The sequence below is a fragment of the Salvelinus alpinus genome, chromosome 23 (genome assembly GCF_045679555.1).
Source record: "Salvelinus alpinus chromosome 23, SLU_Salpinus.1, whole genome shotgun sequence".
Classification (NCBI taxonomy): domain Eukaryota; kingdom Metazoa; phylum Chordata; class Actinopteri; order Salmoniformes; family Salmonidae; genus Salvelinus; species Salvelinus alpinus.
This window is the reverse complement of record NC_092108.1, coordinates 1,132,481-1,151,557: the sequence shown is the minus strand read 5'-3', so window position 1 is coordinate 1,151,557 and position 19,077 is coordinate 1,132,481. Positions and strand designations below refer to the sequence as shown.

The window sequence follows — 19,077 nt, the reverse complement described above, 5'->3', positions numbered from 1 at the left end:
GACCTCACTACCCTCTGGAGAGCCTTACGGTTGTGGGTGGAGCAGTTGCCGTACCAGGCGGTGATACAGCCCGACGGGATGCTCTCGATTGTGCATCTGTAAAAGTTTGTTTACGGTGACAAGCCAAATTTCTTCAGCCTCACCAGTTTACATAGAGTCCAATGAAGTTATTTCCGTTGAGGTGTCTGCTTGGGGGGGATATACACGGCTGTGATTATAATCGAAGAGAATTCTCTTGGTAGATAATGCGGTCGGCATTTGATTGTAAGGAATTCTAGGTCAGTTGAACATGGACTTGAGTCCCTGTATGTTGTTATGATCACACCATGACTCGTTAATCATAAGGCATACACCCCCGCCCCTCTTACCAGAGAGATGTTTGTTTGTCGGCTCGAATCATGAAGAAACCGGGTGGTTGTACCGACTCTGATAACGTATCCCGAGTGAGCCATGTTTCCGTGAAACAGAGAATGTTACAATCTCTGATGTCTCTCTGGAAGGCAACCCTTGCTCGAATTTAATATACTTTTATTTTTATTTTAAATATACTTTTTTTTGGCCTTCCTCTGACAACGACTAGTATATAGGTCGTGAATGGCAGGAAGCTTGGCCCCAGTGATGTACTAGGCCGTGCGCACTACTCTCTGTAGAGCCTTCTGGTGGCATGTCGAGCAGTTGCCATACCAGGCGGTGATGCAACTGGTCAGGATGCTCTTGATGGTGCAGCTGTAGAACTTTTTGAGGATCTGCGGACCCATGCCAACATTTTCAGGCTCCTGAGGGGGAAAACATGTTTTCTGACCGTCTTGGTGTGCTTCGACCATGATAGTTTGGTGATGTGGACACCAAGGAACTTGAAACTCTCAACCCGCTCCACTACAGCCCCGTCGATGTGAATGGGGGTGTGTTTGGCCATCCTTTTCATGTAGTCCACGATCAGCTCCTTTGTCTTGCTCACATTAAGAGAGAGAGCACCACACTGCCAGGTCTCTGACCTCCCTATAGGCTGTCTCATCGTTGTCGGTGATCAGAGTGCTGTGATCAAGAGCACTGTTGTGTCGTCAGCAAACGTAATGGTGTTGGAGTTGAGCCTGGCCGTGCAGTCATGAGTGAACAGGGAGTACAGGAGGGGCCTAAGTACACACCCTTGAGGGTCCCCAGTGTTCAGCGTGTCAGACGTGTTGTTGCCTACCCTCACCACCTGGGGGGACGGCCCGTCAGGAAGTCCAGGATCCAGTTGCAGAGGGAGGTGTTTAGTCCCAGGGTCTTTTAGCTTAGTGATGAACTTTGGGCACTATGGTGTTGAACACTGAGCTGTAGTCAATGAATAGCATTCTCACATAGATGTTCCTTTTGTCTATGTGGGAAAGGGCAGTATGGAGTGCGATTGAGATTGCGTAATCTGTGGATCTGTTGGGGCGGTATGTGAATTGGAGTGGGTCTAGGGTTTCCGGGATGATGGTGTTGTGAGCCATGACCAGCCTTTCAAAGCATTTCATGGCTACCGACGTGAGTGCTACGAGGCAGGTTTAGGCAGGTTACCTTTGCTTTCTAGGTTTTGGGCACAGGTACTATGGTGGTCTGCGTGAAACATGTAGGTATTACAGACTCAGTCAGGAAGAGGTTGGAAATGTCAGTCAAGACACTTGCCAGTTGGTCAGCGCATGCTCTGAGTACACAAACTGGTAATCCGTCTGGCCCAGCCGCCTTGTGAATGTTGACCTGTTTAAAGGTCTTACTCACATTGGCTACGGAGAGTGTGATCACACAGTCATCCGGAACAGCTGGTGCTCATGCATGCTTCAGTGTTGCTTTCCTTAAAGCGAGCATATGCTCGTCTGTTAGGCTCGTCTCACTGGGCAGCTCGTGGCTGGGTTTCCCTTTGTAGTCCATAATATTTTGCAAGTCCTACCACATCCGACGAGCGTCAGAGCCGGTGTAGTAGGATTCAATCTTAGTCCTGTATTTACGCTTTGCCTGTTTGATGGTTCGTCTGACGGCATAGCGAGATTTCTTATAGATTTCTTATTAGTGTCCCGCTTCTTGAAAGTGGCAGCTCTAGCCTTTAGCTCGGTGCGGATGTTGCCCGTTCTCCATGGCTTCTGGTTGGGATATGTACATATGGTCACTGTGGGGACAACGTCGTCGATGCACTAATTGATGAAGCCATTGACTGAGTCGGTATACTCCTCAATGCCATTGGATGAACCCCGGAACGTATTCCAGTCTGTGCTAGCAAAAACGTCCTGTAGCTTAGCATCTGCTTCATCTGACCACTTTCTTATTGATCGAGTCACTGCTGCTTCCTGCTTTAATATTTGCTTGTAAGCAGTAATCAGGAGGATATAATTATTGTCAGATTTGCCAAATGGAAGGCGAGGGAGAGCTTTGTATGCCTTTGTTTGGAGAAACAAGTGTTGTGGCAATTTCATTTATTACCAAATTAGGAGAGTTACAAACCACACACCAGTCAGAGTTATACTTGAACTTCATCTTTAATAATATGAGCTTTACAATAGCCCTTTGACTCTCAGATCAATTCAGTGTCTATCATGAATTCTGAGAGTCCCTACAGTAGCCAAGATACACCCCTGTCAACTTACATGGCGAACCACAGATCTTAGGAACAGTTCACAAAGAAAGACTTTTACTTGAGAGAGGAGTATCCCATAGCCAGATAGCATTCGCTATAAATTATCGTTCAGTTTGGTCTCTAAAACGAGGTTCTAATCTCGTTCCTTGTACTTCATAGTACAAAAACATTACCTCATCCAAGGCATAACTCAATTGTCAACTCAAGTAAACCCCCTCTTGACCCCATTCCTGGACAAGCTCACTGAGGGGAGTGACTTGCGCACAGACATTGTAGAGACAAGTAATTGGTTCCCCCTTAATCACGCCATCCCTTCACATGGTTTAACAGATACATTCACATATGAAGACAATGTTCCATCCTGTCCTCTTCCCTTTCTGATATTCTGCATAGCACCAGAGACATGTAAAAGACAAGCCTCCAAAGGGATACATTCTAATAAAAAGTATATCACATAAGAATATTATGCAGATATGACATCTTAATTACTTATGTTACCCAACTAATTCTGATTCATCCACCACACATGCTGGGAGAAGTTTGCCTGCATTAAAGTCCCCGTCCACTAGGAGCGCCACTTCTGGATGAGCATTTTCTTGTTTGTGTCACGGATGTGTGGAGAGACGGACCAAGGCGCAGCGTGCTCTGAGTTCCACATATTTTATTAAGTGAAACTTTGAACAAAACAAATAAAGAAACAACGAAACGTAACATAAGTGGTGCAAATAACACACACAAACAATATCCCACAAACACAGGTGGGAAAAATATCTACTTAAATATGATCCCCAATTAGAGACAACGATTACCAGCTGCCTCTAATTGGGGATCATACACAAACACCAACATAGAAAACATAGAAATTATAAACTAGAATACCCCCTAGTCACGCCCTGACCTACTATACCATAGAGAAACAAGGGCTCTCTATGGTCAGGGCATGACAGTTTGCTTATGGCTTTATACAGCTCGTTGAGTGCGGTCTTAGTGCCAGCATCGGTTTGTGGTGGTAAATAGGCGGCTATGAAAAATAAAGATAAACTCTCTTGGTAGATAGTGTGATCAACAGCTTATCATGAGGTACTCTACCTCAGGCGAGCAATACTTTGAGACTTCCTTGATACATTGCGCACCAGCTTTTATTGACAATTAGACACACACCGCTACCCGTCGTCTTTCCAGATGTAGCTGTTCTGTCCTGCCGATGCACAGAAAACCCAGCCAACTGTCTATTATCCGTGTCGTCGTTCAGCCACGACTCGTTGAAACATAAGATATTACAGTTTTTAATGCCCCGTTGGTAGGATAGTCTCGAATGGAGATGATCCATTTTTTTCTCCACTGATTGCACGTTGGCCAATAGAAGGAATGGGAGAGGCGGGTTGCCCACTCGCCAAAAAATTCTCACAACGCACCCTGATTTCCGCCCCCTGTATTTACGTCTTTTCTTCACGCGATTGACAGGGATTTGGGCCTGGTCTCTGACAAGCTGTATATCCTTCATCCAGTTCGAGGTGAGTGATAGCTGTTCTGATATCCAGAAGCCCTTTTTGGTCATAAGAGACTGTAGCAGCAAAATTATGTACAAAATAAGTTACAAAAATAAAAATTGTGGATATAAACACACAAAATGGCACAGTTGGCTAGCAGGCTCCAGCGGCATTATCCAAAAGCAGCACTAAGGTCTAGGAGTACGAGGACCGATACAGAGCCTCGGTCTGACGTCATTAAAAGGTCATTTACCACCTTCACAAGTGCAGTCTCAGTGCTATGATGGGGTCTAAAACTAGACTGAAGTGTTTTGTATACATTATTTGTCTTCAGGAAGTAATGGAGTTGCTGCGCAACAGCATGTTCTGTGCATGTGCTGCCATTCTATTTCTATTCCAGCACATGCAGTCAGGAGCAGAAAGGACAAAATGTGTCCCAAAAATTATTGTTATCAAGGCTGGCCAATTACAGTCATCCAAATTTCCATGACCGTCACAGCCCTTCTCTGGCTTGAACAGAAGCACTTCTCTCTAAGTGAAGAGAATGAGAGGAAATTAAGGTTTATTTGTTACCCAGGCCACCATGTTCCCTACACTATTAACCAGGCGGCCATCTTGTTCTTGGGGCTTTTACACATCTGAGCTGTGTTCCAAACATGTAAAAGACACCCTCTCCCCTCAGCCCTCAAACACTTCTGAGGGCGTATCATGACGTATGATGAATTGACTTTTGCAGGGCAAGGGAAGAATGAATTACTTTTAAATGGACCGCCCATGCCTGGAAATGTGTCTCTCGTTCGTCCCACAGTTCTGTTTTCAGTCATCATGGAACCATCATTGGCTGTTGTGTGCTTTTTAAGCTCTACTGTCAATTATGAATCATTTCATGTCTTGGCTAGAAGACAATGCATTCGCTAGCCATCAGATGACATCAGGTAAATTGAAAATTACAATGTAGAAGTGTGATGTCAGGAAAAGTTGTCTGCGCTAGCTGTTTCCAAAAGCTAACCGAACAAAAACGTAATTACTTTTACGATACTTGTTTGTGCCGTCATGTGTATTAGTAGCACAATTTCAGTTATTTACATTCGTTTTTACTTCCACTTGTATTTTGACTTCTCCATATTAATGTTGGTTTTATGTTTTGGATTACTTTTCTTAGCGGATTTTACAATCACCGTTAATTGAATTATGGGGTGTTTCAGGCCCCGACGTGAACAGATTTTTACACTCGCAAACTTGATCACAAACGAGTGCTTACGTTGAGTGGCTGAGTGGCTTACGCTGCCAACTTCCCTTAACTGGCTAATCGTTTGGACCAATGGCAAAGATGGCCACGGGGATTCCCCAAGGTCATAAGGCAAGGGGAAGTGGATGAGGGTGTCTTTAATGCGTTTGAAATTCTACCCAGGTCATTTATTCTCTGAAACTACTACTACTTTACCGCTGATGCTACTACTACAACTACTTTACTGCTAATACTACTACTACTTTACTACCACTACTACTTTACCGCTGATGCTACTGCTACTACTACTTTACTGCTGATGCTACTAATACTTTGCTACTACTACTGATGCTACTGCTACTACTATTGCTACTTCAACTACTGCTGCTGCCGCTACAACTACTACGGCTGCTCTCTACTACTACTATTACTACTAACTACTTATTTTGATGCGACAACTGTTACTACTACTGCTGCTGCAACAACTACTACTTTTGATGCTACTGCGGCTGCTCTACTACTGGTACTACTACTACTACCTCCACCACTACTACTACTACTACTACTACTACTACTGTTGATACTGCTGCGGCTGCTCTACTACTGGTACTACTACCTCCACTACTACTACTACTACTGTTGATACTACTGCGACTGCTCTACTACTGGTACTACTACTACTACTACTGTTGATGCTACTGCGACTGCTCTACTACTGGTACTACTACTACTACTACTACTACTACTACTACTACTACTGTTGTTGATGCTACTGCGACTGCTCTACTACTGGTACTACTACTACTACTACTGTTGATGCTACTGCGACTGCTCTACTACTGGTACTACTACTACTACTACTGTTGATGCTACTGCGAATGCTCTACTACTGGTACTACTAACTACTTATTTTCGTGCTACTTCTGCTGCTATTACTACTGCTACTACTAATACTACTACTGATACTGATATGAATGCTGCTGCTACTACTACTACTACTACTTTTTATGCTACTGCGGCTGCCCTACTACCGGTGCTGTTACTACTACTACTAACTACTTATTTTGATGATGATGATGCTACTACTACTGATACTACTACTACTACTACTACTACTGCCACCGCCATTGCTACTGCTACTGCTGCTGCTACTACTACTACTATTACCACTATTACTGATACTACTGCTGCTGCTAGTACTGCTACTGCTGCTAGTACTGCTGCTGCTGCTAGTACTGCTACTGCTAGTACTGCTGCTGCTACTACTACTGCTGCTAGTACTACTGCTACTGCTAGTACTGCTGCTGCTACTACTACTGCTGCTAGTACTGCTGCTACTGCTAGTACTGCTGCTGCTACTACTACTGCTGCTAGTACTGCTGCTGCTGCTACTACTACTGCTGCTAGTACTGCTGCTGCTGCTAGTACTGCTGCTAGTACTGCTACTGCTAGTACTGCTGCTGCTACTACTACTGCTGCTACTACTACTGCTGCTACTACTACTGCTGCTAGTACTGCTGCTGCTACTACTACTGCTGCTAGTACTGCTGCTGCTGCTAGTACTGCTGCTACTACTACTACTGCTGCTAGTACTGCTGCTACTGCTAGTACTGCTGCTGCTACTACTACTGCTGCTAGTACTGCTGCTGCTACTACTACTGCTGCTGCTGCTAGTACTGCTGCTACTACTACTACTGCTGCTAGTACTGCTGCTACTGCTAGTACTGCTGCTGCTACTACTACTGCTGCTAGTACTGCTGCTGCTGCTAGTACTGCTGCTACTACTACTGCTGCTAGTACTGCTGCTGCTACTACTACTGCTACTGCTAGTACTGCTGCTGCTACTACTACTGCTGCTGCTGCTAGTACTGCTGCTACTACTACTGCTGCTAGTACTGCTGCTGCTACTACTACTGCTACTGCTAGTACTGCTGCTGCTACTACTACTGCTGCTGCTGCTAGTACTGCTGCTACTACTACTGCTGCTAGTACTGCTGCTGCTACTACTACTGCTGCTGCTAGTACTACTGCTGCTGCTGCTAGTACTGAATCAAATCAAATCAAGTTTATTTTATATAGCCCTTCGTACATCAGCTGATATCTCAAAGTGCTGTACAGAAACCCAGCCTAAAACCCCAAACAGCAAGCAATGCAGGTGTAGAAGCACGGTGGCTAGGAAAAACTCCCTAGAAAGGCCAAAACCTAGGAAGAAACCTAGAGAGGAACCAGGCTATGAGGGGTGGCCAGTCCTCTTCTGGCTGTGCCGGGTGGAGATTATAACAGAACTATGCCAAGATGTTCAAAATATTCATAAGTGACAAGCATGGTCAAATAATAATCAGGAATAAATATCAGTTGGCTTTTCAAAGCCGATCATTAAGAGTTGAAAATAGCAGGTCTGGGACAGGTGGCGGTTCCATAACCGCAGTCAGAGCAGTTGAAACTGGAATAGCAGCAAGGCCAGGTGGACTGGGGACAGCAAGGAGTCATCATGCCCGGTTTGCCGTGACGTATGGTCCTAGGGCTCAGGTCCTCCGAGAGAGAGAAAGAAAGAGAGAAGGAGAGAATTAGAGAGAGCCAAGATTTTCAAAATGTGCATAAATGACAAGCATGGTCAAATAATAATCAGGAATAAATATCAGTTGGCTTTTCAAAGCCGATCATTAAGAGTTGAAAACAGCAGGTCTGGGACAGGTAGGGGTTCCATAACCGCAGGCAGAACAGCTGAAACTGGAATAGCAGCAAGGTCAGGCGGACTGGGGACAGCAAGGAGTCATCATGCCCGGTTTGCCGTGACGTATGGTCCTAGGGCTCAGGTTCTCCGAGAGAGAGAAAGAAAGAGAGAACGAGAGAATTAGAGAGCATACTTAAATTCACACAGGACACTGGATAAGATAGGAGAAGTACTCCAGGTATAACCAACTGACCCTAGCCCCCCGACACATAAACTACTGCAGCATAAATACTGGAGGCTGAGACAGGAGGGGTCAGGAGACACTGTGGCCCCATCAGAAGAAACCCCCGGACAGGGCCAAACAGGAAGGATATAACCCCACCCACTTTGCCAAAGCACAGCCCCCACACCACTAGAGGGATATCTTCAACCACCAACTTACAATCCTGAGACAAGGCCGAGTATAGCCCACAAAGATCTCCACCACAGCACAAACCAAGGGGGGCCGCCAACCCAGACAGGAAGATCACGTCAGTAACTCAACCCACTCAAGTGACGCACCCCTCCCAGGGACGGCATGAAAGAGCACCAGTAAGCCAGTGACTCAGCCCCTGTAATAGGGTTAGAGGCAGAGAATCCCAGTGGAGAGAGGGGAACCGGCCAGGCAGAGACAGCAAGGGCGGTTCGTTGCTCCAGAGCCTTTCCGTTCACCTTCACACTCCTGGGCCAGACTACACTCAATCATATGACCTACTGAAGAGATAAGTCTTCAGTAAAGAATTAAAGGTTGAGACCAAGTCTGCGTCTCTCACATGGGTAGGCAGACCGTTCCATAAAAATGGAGATCTATAGGAGAAAGCCCTGCCTCCCGCTGTTTGCTTAGAAATTCTAGGGACAATTAGGAGGCCTGCGTCTTGTGACCGTAGCGTACGTATAGGTATGTACGGCAGGACCAACTCGGAAAGATAGGTAGGAGCAAGCCCATGTAACGCTTTATAGGTTAACAGTAAAACCTTGAAATCAGCCCTTGCCTTAACAGGAAGCCAGTGTAGGCTTCTGCTAGTACTGCTACTACTACTACTACTACTGCTGCTGCTAGTGCTACTGCTGCTGCTACTACTGCGGCTACTACTGCTACTGCTGCTAGTACTACTGCTGCTGCTACTACTACTACTACTGCTGCTGCTGCTACTACTACTGCTACTGCTGCTGCTACTACTGCTGCTGTCTACTGCTGCTGCTAGTACTGCTACTACTACTACTACTGCTGCTGCTAGTGCTACTGCTACTACTGCGGCTACTACTGCTACTGCTGCTACTACTACTGCTGCTGCTACTACTACTACTACTGCTGCTGCTGCTACTACTACTGCTACTGCTGCTGCTACTACTGCTGCTGTCTACTGCTGCTGCTAGTACTGCTACTACTACTACTACTGCTGCTGCTAGTGCTACTGCTACTGCTGCTGCTACTACTGCGGCTACTACTGCTACTGCTGCCTCTTCCCGCTCTCTTCCCTTGCTCTTTGCTCGCTCTTCCCAGTTACTGTTGAGCACTCACTGTGACTGTTTTTGTTAAAAGGCCTATATAAATAATGATTGATTGATTGATTGATTGAGGTTGGTGATGTTGACCACAACTGTTTCAGAATGGATGACCAGGTCATTTCAAATCCCTTCCCATTTCCCTGACCAGACTTTGTGTGTGTCTCTGTTCTCCCCCCTCCAGAGCTCCCAGTATGTGCAGTGTGTGGCAGGCTGCCTCCAGCTGATGCTGAGGGTCAATGAGTACAGATTTGCCTGGGTGGAGGCTGATGGGGTTAACTGGTGAGTCTCTGGATACTGCTACTACATATTAATACTACCTTATATCTTTTATTGTATTATTAACAAATGGTGAGCTACTGGATACTATTACTATATCTAATACTATTACTACTAGTCTCTGGGTACTATTACTACATCTAATACTATTACTACATCTAATACTATTACTACATTTAATAATATTACTGCATCCAATACTATTACTACATCTAATACTATTACTACTAGTCTCTGGATACTGTTACTACATCTAATACTATTACTACTAGTCTCTGGATACTGTTACTACATCTGCTACTATTACTACATATAATACTAGTACTACTAGTCTCTGGATACTATTACTACATCTAATACTATTACTACTTGTCTCTGAATACTAAAGAATGTATTTATCTGTTAGCATTGTTACTATCACTGCATACTGCTATTACTACTACCTTCTATCTGTTAGCCTTACATCATTAGTGTGGTTGGAGTGGATGCTTTATGCTGCTTGACTACACGATGAAGTTAGCCAAACCACTGCTGTTATCTGTAACTCAAGCTATACACTCCATAACCAAAACCATGCAATAAAACCATGATGCTCCATAAAACTACGGTGATCGACAAGTGTGGTGTCCTGTACCGGATGGGGTTCTGTGTATTTCTAACCCCTATACCACCTGACCCCTGACCCTGTTCTCTCTCCTCCCTCTAGCATCACGGCTGTGCTGAGTAACAAGTGTGGTTTCCTGTACCACCTGACCCCTGACCCTGTTCTCTCTCCTCCCTCTAGCATCACGGCTGTGCTGAGTAACAAGTGTGGTTTCCTGTACCACCTGACCCCTGACCCTGTTCTCTCTCCTCTAGCATCACGGCTGTGCTCAGCAACAAGTGTGGTTTCCAGCTGCAGTACCAGATGGCGTTCTGTGTGTGGCTGCTGGCCTTCAGCTCTCAGCTCTGTGAGCAGCTACGCCGTTACAACGTGGTGCCGGCCCTGTCTGATATCCTGCAGGAGTCTGTCAAGGAGAAGGTCACGCGCATCATACTGGCTGCCTTCAGGGTACGTACTGCTAGTTAGGCTGCTCAGTGGGACAACCAGTCAGTCAATCCCATCATCTCAAACGGCACCCTATTCCCTATAGGCCCGTACTGTTAGTTAGTTATGGTAAGTAGGTAGTTTTACTGTAGCTAGTTGTCTAGTTATCCCTGTCTGACATCCTGCAGGACTCTGTCAGATAATGAATTCACCATCCACTGTCCATGGCCCCAACACACAGTTAACCACACAATTCAGTCCCATTCAAAATCCTATTTTCCCTAAAAATAGTGGCTCCAGTATCAGCACCCTGTTGGTGGCTCCAGTATCAACACCCTGTTGGTGGCTCCAGTATCAGCACCCTGTTGGTGGCTCCAGTATCAGCACCCTGTTGTCTGTTGGTGACTCTAGTATCAGCACCCTGTTGGTGGCTCCAGTATCAGCACCCTGTTGGTGGCTCCAGTATCAGCACCCTGTTGGTGGCTCCAGTATCAGCACCCTGTTGGTGGCTCCAGTATCAGCACCCTGTTGGTGGCTCCAGTATCAGCACCCTGTTGGTGACTCCAGTATCAGCACCCTGTTGGTGGCTCCAGTATCAGCACCCTGTTGGTGGCTCCAGTATCAGCACCCTGTTGTCTGTTGGTGGCTCTAGTATCAGCACCCTGTTGTCTGTTGGTGGCTCCAGTATCAGCACCCTGTTGGTGGCTCCAGTATCAGCACCCTGTTGGTGGCTCCAGTATCAGCACCCTGTTGTCTGTTGGTGGCTCCAGTATCAGCACCCTGTTGGTGGCTCCAGTATCAGCACCCTGTTGGTGGCTCCAGTATCAGCACCTTGTTGGTGGTTCCAGTATCAGCACCCTGTTGGTGGCTCCAGTATCAGCACCCTGTTGGTGGCTCCAGTATCAGCACCCTGTTGTCTGTTGGTGGCTCCAGTATCAGCACCCTGTTGGTGGCTCCAGTATCAGCACCCTGTTGGTGGCTCCAGTATCAGCACCCTGTTGGTGGCTCTAGTATCAGCACCCTGTTGGTGGCTCCAGTATCAGCACCCTGTTGGTGGCTCCAGTATCAGCACCCTGTTGGTGGCTCTAGTATCAGCACCCTGTTGGTGGCTCTAGTATCAGCACCCTGTTGGTGGCCCTAGTATCAACACCCTGTTGGTGGCTCCAGTATCAGCACCCTGTTGGTGGCTCTAGTATCAGCACCCTGTTGGTGGCTCCAGTATCAGCACCCTGTTGGTGGCTCCAGTATCAGCACCCTGTTGGTGGCTCCAGTATCAGCACCCTGTTGGTGGCTCTAGTATCAGCACCCTGTTGTCTGTTGGTGGCTCTAGTATCAGCACCCTGTTGGTGGCTCCAGTATCATCACCCTGTTGTCTGTTGGTGGCTCTAGTATCATCACCCTGTTGGTGGCTCCAGTATCAGCACCCTGTTGGTGGCTCTAGTATCAGCACCCTGTTGGTGGCCCTAGTATCAGCACCCTGTTGGTGGCTCCAGTATCAGCACCCTGTTGTCTGTTGGTGGCTCTAGTATCAGCACCCTGTTGGTGGCTCCAGTATCATCACCCTGTTGTCTGTTGGTGGCTCTAGTATCATCACCCTGTTGTCTGTTGGTGGCTCTAGTATCATCACCCTGTTGTCTGTTGGTGACTCTAGTATCAGCACCCTGTTGGTGGCTCCAGTATCATCACCCTGTTGTCTGTTGGTGGCTCCAGTATCAGCACCCTGTTGGTGGCTCCAGTATCTGCACCCTGTTGGTGGCTCTAGTATCAGCACCCTGTTGGTGGCTCCAGTATCAGCACCCTGTTGGTGGCTCCAGTATCAGCACCCTGTTGGTGGCTCCAGTATCAGCACCCTGTTGGTGGCTCCAGTATCAGCACCCTGTTGGTGGCTCCAGTATCAGCACCCTGTTGGTGGCTCCAGTATCAGCACCCTGTTGGTGGCTCCAGTATCAGCACCCTGTTGGTGGCTCCAGTATCAGCACCCTGTTGGTGGCTCCAGTATCAGCACCCTGTTGGTGGCTCCAGTATCAGCACCCTGTTGGTGGCTCCAGTATCAACACCCTGTTGGTGGCTCCAGTATCAGCACCCTGTTGGTGGCTCCAGTATCAGCACCCTGTTGGTGGCTCTAGTATCAGCACCCTGTTGGTGGCTCTAGTATCAGCACCCTGTTGGTGGCTCCAGTATCAGCACCCTGTTGGTGGCTCCAGTATCAGCACCCTGTTGGTGGCTCCAGTATCAGCACCCTGTTGGTGGCTCTAGTATCAGCACCCTGTTGGTGGCTCTAGTATCAGCACCCTGTTGGTGGCTCCAGTATCAACACCCTGTTGGTGGCTCCAGTATCAGCACCCTGTTGGTGGCTCTAGTATCAGCACCCTGTTGGTGGCTCCAGTATCAGCACCCTGTTGGTGGCTCCAGTATCAGCACCCTGTTGGTGGCTCCAGTATCAGCACCCTGTTGGTGGCTCTAGTATCAGCACCCTGTTGGTGGCTCCAGTATCAACACCCTGTTGGTGGCTCCAGTATCAGCACCCTGTTGGTGGCTCTAGTATCAGCACCCTGTTGGTGGCTCCAGTATCAGCACCCTGTTGGTGGCTCCAGTATCAACACCCTGTTGGTGGCTCTAGTATCAGCACCCTGTTGTCTGTTGGTGGCTCTAGTATCAGCATCCTGTTGGTGGCTCCAGTATCAGCACCCTGTTGGTGCCTCCAGTATCAACACCCTGTTGGTGGCTCTAGTATCAACACCCTGTTGGTGGCTCTAGTATCATCACCCTGTTGGTGACTCCAGTATCTGCACCCTGTTGGTGGCTCCAGTATCAGCACCCTGTTGGTGACTCCAGTATCAGCACCCTGTTGGTGACTCCAGTATCAGCACCCTGTTGGTGGCTCCAGTATCAGCACCCTGTTGGTGGCTCCAGTATCAGCACCCTGTTGTCTGTTGGTGCCTCCAGTATCAGCACCCTGTTGGTGACTCTAGTATCATCACCCTGTTGTCTGTTGGTGCCTCCAGTATCTGCACCCTGTTGGTGGCTCCAGTATCAGCACCCTGTTGGTGGCTCCAGTATCAGCACCCTGTTGGTGGCTCCAGTATCAGCACCCTGTTGGTGGCTCTAGTATCATCACCCTGTTGTCTGTTGGTGGCTCTAGTATCAGCACCCTGTTGGTGGCTCCAGTATCAGCACCCTGTTGGTGGCTCCAGTATCAGCACCCTGTTGGTGGCTCCAGTATCAGCACCCTGTTGGTGGCTCCAGTATCAGCACCCTGTTGGTGGCTCCAGTATCAGCACCCTGTTGGTGGCTCCAGTATCAGCACCCTGTTGGTGGCTCTAGTATCAGCACCCTGTTGGTGGCTCCAGTATCAGCACCCTGTTGGTGGCTCCAGTATCAGCACCCTGTTGGTGGCTCTAGTATCAGCACCCTGTTGGTGGCTCTAGTATCAGCACCCTGTTGGTGGCTCCAGTATCAGCACCCTGTTGGTGGCTCCAGTATCAGCACCCTGTTGGTGGCTCCAGTATCAGCACCCTGTTGGTGGCTCCAGTATCAGCACCCTGTTGGTGGCTCCAGTATCAGCACCCTGTTGGTGGCTCCAGTATCAGCACCCTGTTGGTGGCTCTAGTATCAGCACCCTGTTGGTGGCTCCAGTATCAGCACCCTGTTGGTGGCTCCAGTATCAGCACCCTGTTGGTGGCTCCAGTATCAGCACCCTGTTGGTGGCTCCAGTATCAGCACCCTGTTGGTGGCTCCAGTATCAGCACCCTGTTGTCTGTTGGTGGCTCTAGTATCAGCACCCTGTTGGTGGCTCCAGTATCAGCACCCTGTTGGTGGCTCCAGTATCAGCACCCTGTTGGTGGCTCTAGTATCAGCACCCTGTTGGTGGCTCCAGTATCAGCACCCTGTTGGTGGCTCTAGTATCATCACCCTGTTGTCTGTTGGTGGCTCCAGTATCAGCACCCTGTTGGTGGCTCTAGTATCATCACCCTGTTGTCTGTTGGTGGCTCCAGTATCAGCACCCTGTTGTCTGTTGGTGGTTCCAGTATCAGCACCCTGTTGGTGGCTCCAGTATCAGCACCCTGTTGGTGGTTCCAGTATCAGCACCCTGTTGGTGGTTCCAGTATCAGCACCCTGTTGTCTGTTGGTGGTTCCAGTATCAGCACCCTGTTGGTGGCTCCAGTATCAGCACCCTGTTGGTGGTTCCAGTATCAGCACCTTGTTGGTGGTTCCAGTATCAGCACCCTGTTGGTGGCTCCAGTATCAGCACCCTGTTGGTGGCTCTAGTATCATCACCCTGTTGTCTGTTGGTGGCTCTAGTATCAGCACCCTGTTGTCTGTTGGTGGTTCCAGTATCAGCACCCTGTTGGTGGCTCCAGTATCAACACCCTGTTGGTGACTCCAGTATCAGCACCCTGTTGTCTGTTGGTGCCTCCAGTATCAGCACCCTGTTGGTGGCTCTAGTATCAACACCCTGTTGGTGGCTCCAGTATCAGCACCCTGTTGTCTGTTGGTGCCTCCAGTATCAGCACCCTGTTGTCTGTTGGTGCCTCCAGTATCAGCACCCTGTTGTCTGTTGGTGCCTCCAGTATCAGCACCCTGTTGGTGGCTCTAGTATCATCACCCTGTTGTCTGTTGGTGGCTCTAGTATCAGCACCCTGTTGTCTGTTGGTGGCTCTAGTATCAGCACCCTGTTGGTGGCTCCAGTATCAGCACCCTGTTGGTGGCTCTAGTATCAGCACCCTGTTGGTGGCTCCAGTATCAGCACCCTGTTGGTGGCTCCAGTATCAACACCCTGTTGGTGACTCCAGTATCAGCACCCTGTTGTCTGTTGGTGCCTCCAGTATCAGCACCCTGTTGGTGGCTCTAGTATCAACACCCTGTTGGTGGCTCCAGTATCAGCACCCTGTTGTCTGTTGGTGCCTCCAGTATCAACACCCTGTTGGTGACTCCAGTATCAGCACCCTGTTGGTGGCTCTAGTATCATCACCCTGTTGTCTGTTGGTGGCTCCAGTATCAGCACCCTGTTGGTGGCTCTAGTATCAGCACCCTGTTGGTGGCTCCAGTATCAGCACCCTGTTGTCTGTTGGTGGCTCTAGTATCAGCACCCTGTTGGTGGCCCTAGTATCAGCACCCTGTTGGTGGCTCTAGTATCAGCACCCTGTTGGTGGCTCCAGTATCAGCACCCTGTTGGTGACTCCAGTATCAGCACCCTGTTGGTGACTCCAGTATCAGCACCCTGTTGGTGGCTCCAGTATCAGCACCCTGTTGGTGGCTCCAGTATCAGCACCCTGTTGGTGCCTCCAGTATCAGCACCCTGTTGGTGCCTCTAGTATCAGCACCCTGTTGGTGGCTCCAGTATCAGCACCCTGTTGGTGGCTCTAGTATCAGCACCCTGTTGGTGCCTCCAGTATCAGCACCCTGTTGGTGCCTCTAGTATCAGCACCCTGTTGGTGGCTCCAGTATCAGCACCCTGTTGGTGGCTCTAGTATCAGCACCCTGTTGGTGGCTCCAGTATCAGCACCCTGTTGGTGGCTCCAGTATCAGCACCCTGTTGGTGGCTCTAGTCTCAGCACCCTCCAGTATCAGCACCCTGTTGGTGGCTCCAGTATCAGCACCCTGTTGGTGGCTCCAGTATCAGCACCCTGTTGGTGGCTCCAGTATCAGCACCCTGTTGGTGGCTCCAGTATCAGCACCCTGTTGGTGGCTCTAGTATCAGCACCCTGTTGGTGGCTCCAGTATCAGCACCCTGTTGGTGGCTCTAGTATCAGCACCCTGTTGGTGGCCCTAGTATCAGCACCCTGTTGGTGGCTCCAGTATCAGCACCCTGTTGGTGGCTCCAGTATCAGCACCCTGTTGTCTGTTGGTGGCTCCAGTATCAGCACCCTGTTGTCTGTTGGTGCCTCCAGTATCAGCACCCTGTTGGTGGCTCTAGTATCAACACCCTGTTGGTGGCTCCAGTATCAGCACCCTGTTGTCTGTTGGTGCCTCCAGTATCAGCACCCTGTTGTCTGTTGGTGCCTCCAGTATCAGCACCCTGTTGTCTGTTGGTGCCTCCAGTATCAGCACCCTGTTGGTGGCTCTAGTATCATCACCCTGTTGTCTGTTGGTGGCTCTAGTATCAGCACCCTGTTGTCTGTTGGTGGCTCTAGTATCAGCACCCTGTTGGTGGCTCCAGTATCAGCACCCTGTTGGTGGCTCTAGTATCAGCACCCTGTTGTCTGTTGGTGGCTCCAGTATCAGCACCCTGTTGGTGGCTCTAGTATCAGCACCCTGTTGGTGGCTCCAGTATCAGCACCTTGTTGGTGGCTCCAGTATCAACACCCTGTTGGTGACTCCAGTATCAGCACCCTGTTGTCTGTTGGTGCCTCCAGTATCAGCACCCTGTTGGTGGCTCTAGTATCAACACCCTGTTGGTGGCTCCAGTATCAGCACCCTGTTGTCTGTTGGTGCCTCCAGTATCAACACCCTGTTGGTGACTCCAGTATCAGCACCCTGTTGGTGGCTCTAGTATCATCACCCTGTTGTCTGTTGGTGGCTCCAGTATCAGCACCCTGTTGGTGGCTCTAGTATCAGCACCCTGTTGGTGGCTCCAGTATCAGCACCCTGTTGTCTGTTGGTGGCTCTAGTATCAGCACCCTGTTGGTGGCCCTAGTATCAGCACCCTGTTGGTGGCTCTAGTATCAGCACCCTGTTGGTGGCTCCAGTATCAGCACCCTGTTGGTGACTCCAGTATCAGCACCCTGTTGGTGACTCCAGTATCAGCACCCTGTTGGTGGCTCCAGTATCAGCACCCTGTTGGTGGCTCCAGTATCAGCACCCTGTTGGTGCCTCCAGTATCAGCACCCTGTTGGTGCCTCTAGTATCAGCACCCTGTTGGTGGCTCCAGTATCAGCACCCTGTTGGTGGCTCTAGTATCAGCACCCTGTTGGTGCCTCCAGTATCAGCACCCTGTTGGTGCCTCTAGTATCAGCACCCTGTTGGTGGCTCCAGTATCAGCACCCTGTTGGTGGCTCTAGTATCAGCACCCTGTTGGTGGCTCCAGTATCAGCACCCTGTTGGTGGCTCCAGTATCAGCACCCTGTTGGTGGCTCCAGTATCAGCACCCTGTTGGTGGCTCCAGTATCAGCACCCTGTTGGTGGCTCTAGTATCAGCACCCTGTTGGTGGCTCCAGTATCAGCACCCTGTTGGTGGCTCCAGTATCAGCACCCTGTTGGTGGCTCCAGTATCAGCACCCTGTTGGTGGCTCTAGTATCAGCACCCTGTTGGTGGCTCCAGTATCAGCACCCTGTTGGTGGCTCTAGTATCAGCACCCTGTTGGTGGCCCTAGTATCAGCACCCTGTTGGTGGCTCCAGTATCAGCACCCTGTTGGTGGCTCCAGTATCAGCACCCTGTTGTCTGTTGGTGGCTCCAGTATCAGCACCCTGTTGTCTGTTGGTGGCTCCAGTATCAGCACCCTGTTGGTGGCTCCAGTATCAGCACCCTGTTGTCTGTTGGTGGCTCCAGTATCAGCACCCTGTTGTCTGTTGGTGGCTCCAGTATCAGCACCCTGTTGGTGGCTCCAGTATCAGCACCCTGTTGTCTGTTGGTGGCTCTAGTATCAGCATCCTGTTGGTGGCTCCAGTATCAGCACCCTGTTGGTGCCTCCAGTATCAACACCCTGTTGGTGGCTCTAGTATCATCACCCTGTTGGTGACTCCAGTATCTGCACCCTGTTGGTGGCTCCAGTATCTGCACCCTGTTGGTGGCTCCAGTATCAGCACCCTGTTGGTGACTCCAGTATCAGCACCCTGTTGGTGGCTCCAGTATCAGCACCCTGTTGGTGGCTCCAGTATCAGCACCCTGTTGTCTGTTGGTGCCTCCAGTATCAGCACCCTGTTGGTGACTCTAGTATCATCACCCTGTTGTCTGTTGGTGCCTCCAGTATCTGCACCCTGTTGGTGGCTCCAGTATCACCACCCTGTTGGTGGCTCCAGTATCAGCACCCTGTTGGTGGCTCCAGTATCAGCACCCTGTTGGTGGCTCTAGTATCATCACCCTGTTGTCTGTTGGTGGCTCTAGTATCAGCACCCTGTTGGTGGCTCCAGTATCAGCACCCTGTTGGTGGCTCCAGTATCAGCACCCTGTTGGTGGCTCCAGTATCAGCACCCTGTTGGTGGCTCCAGTATCAGCACCCTGTTGGTGGCTCCAGTATCAGCACCCTGTTGGTGGCTCTAGTATCAGCACCATGTTGGTGGCTCCAGTATCAGCACCCTGT

The 19,077-nt window shown here is 49.5% G+C and overlaps 1 protein-coding gene across 2 annotated transcripts in view; it reads left to right on the top strand.

Moving 5' to 3' along the window:
- Positions 1 to 19,077, top strand: part of LOC139550043 (V-type proton ATPase subunit H-like) — a 95,290-nt gene that overhangs the window by 40,474 nt on the left and 35,739 nt on the right. For both annotated transcript variants that reach the window (XM_071360623.1, XM_071360621.1), the window contains 2 exons: positions 9,715 to 9,812; positions 10,668 to 10,860. In XM_071360623.1, coding sequence (XP_071216724.1) covers positions 9,715 to 9,812; positions 10,668 to 10,860 — 291 coding nt within the window. The remainder of the gene's footprint in view (positions 1 to 9,714; positions 9,813 to 10,667; positions 10,861 to 19,077) is intronic.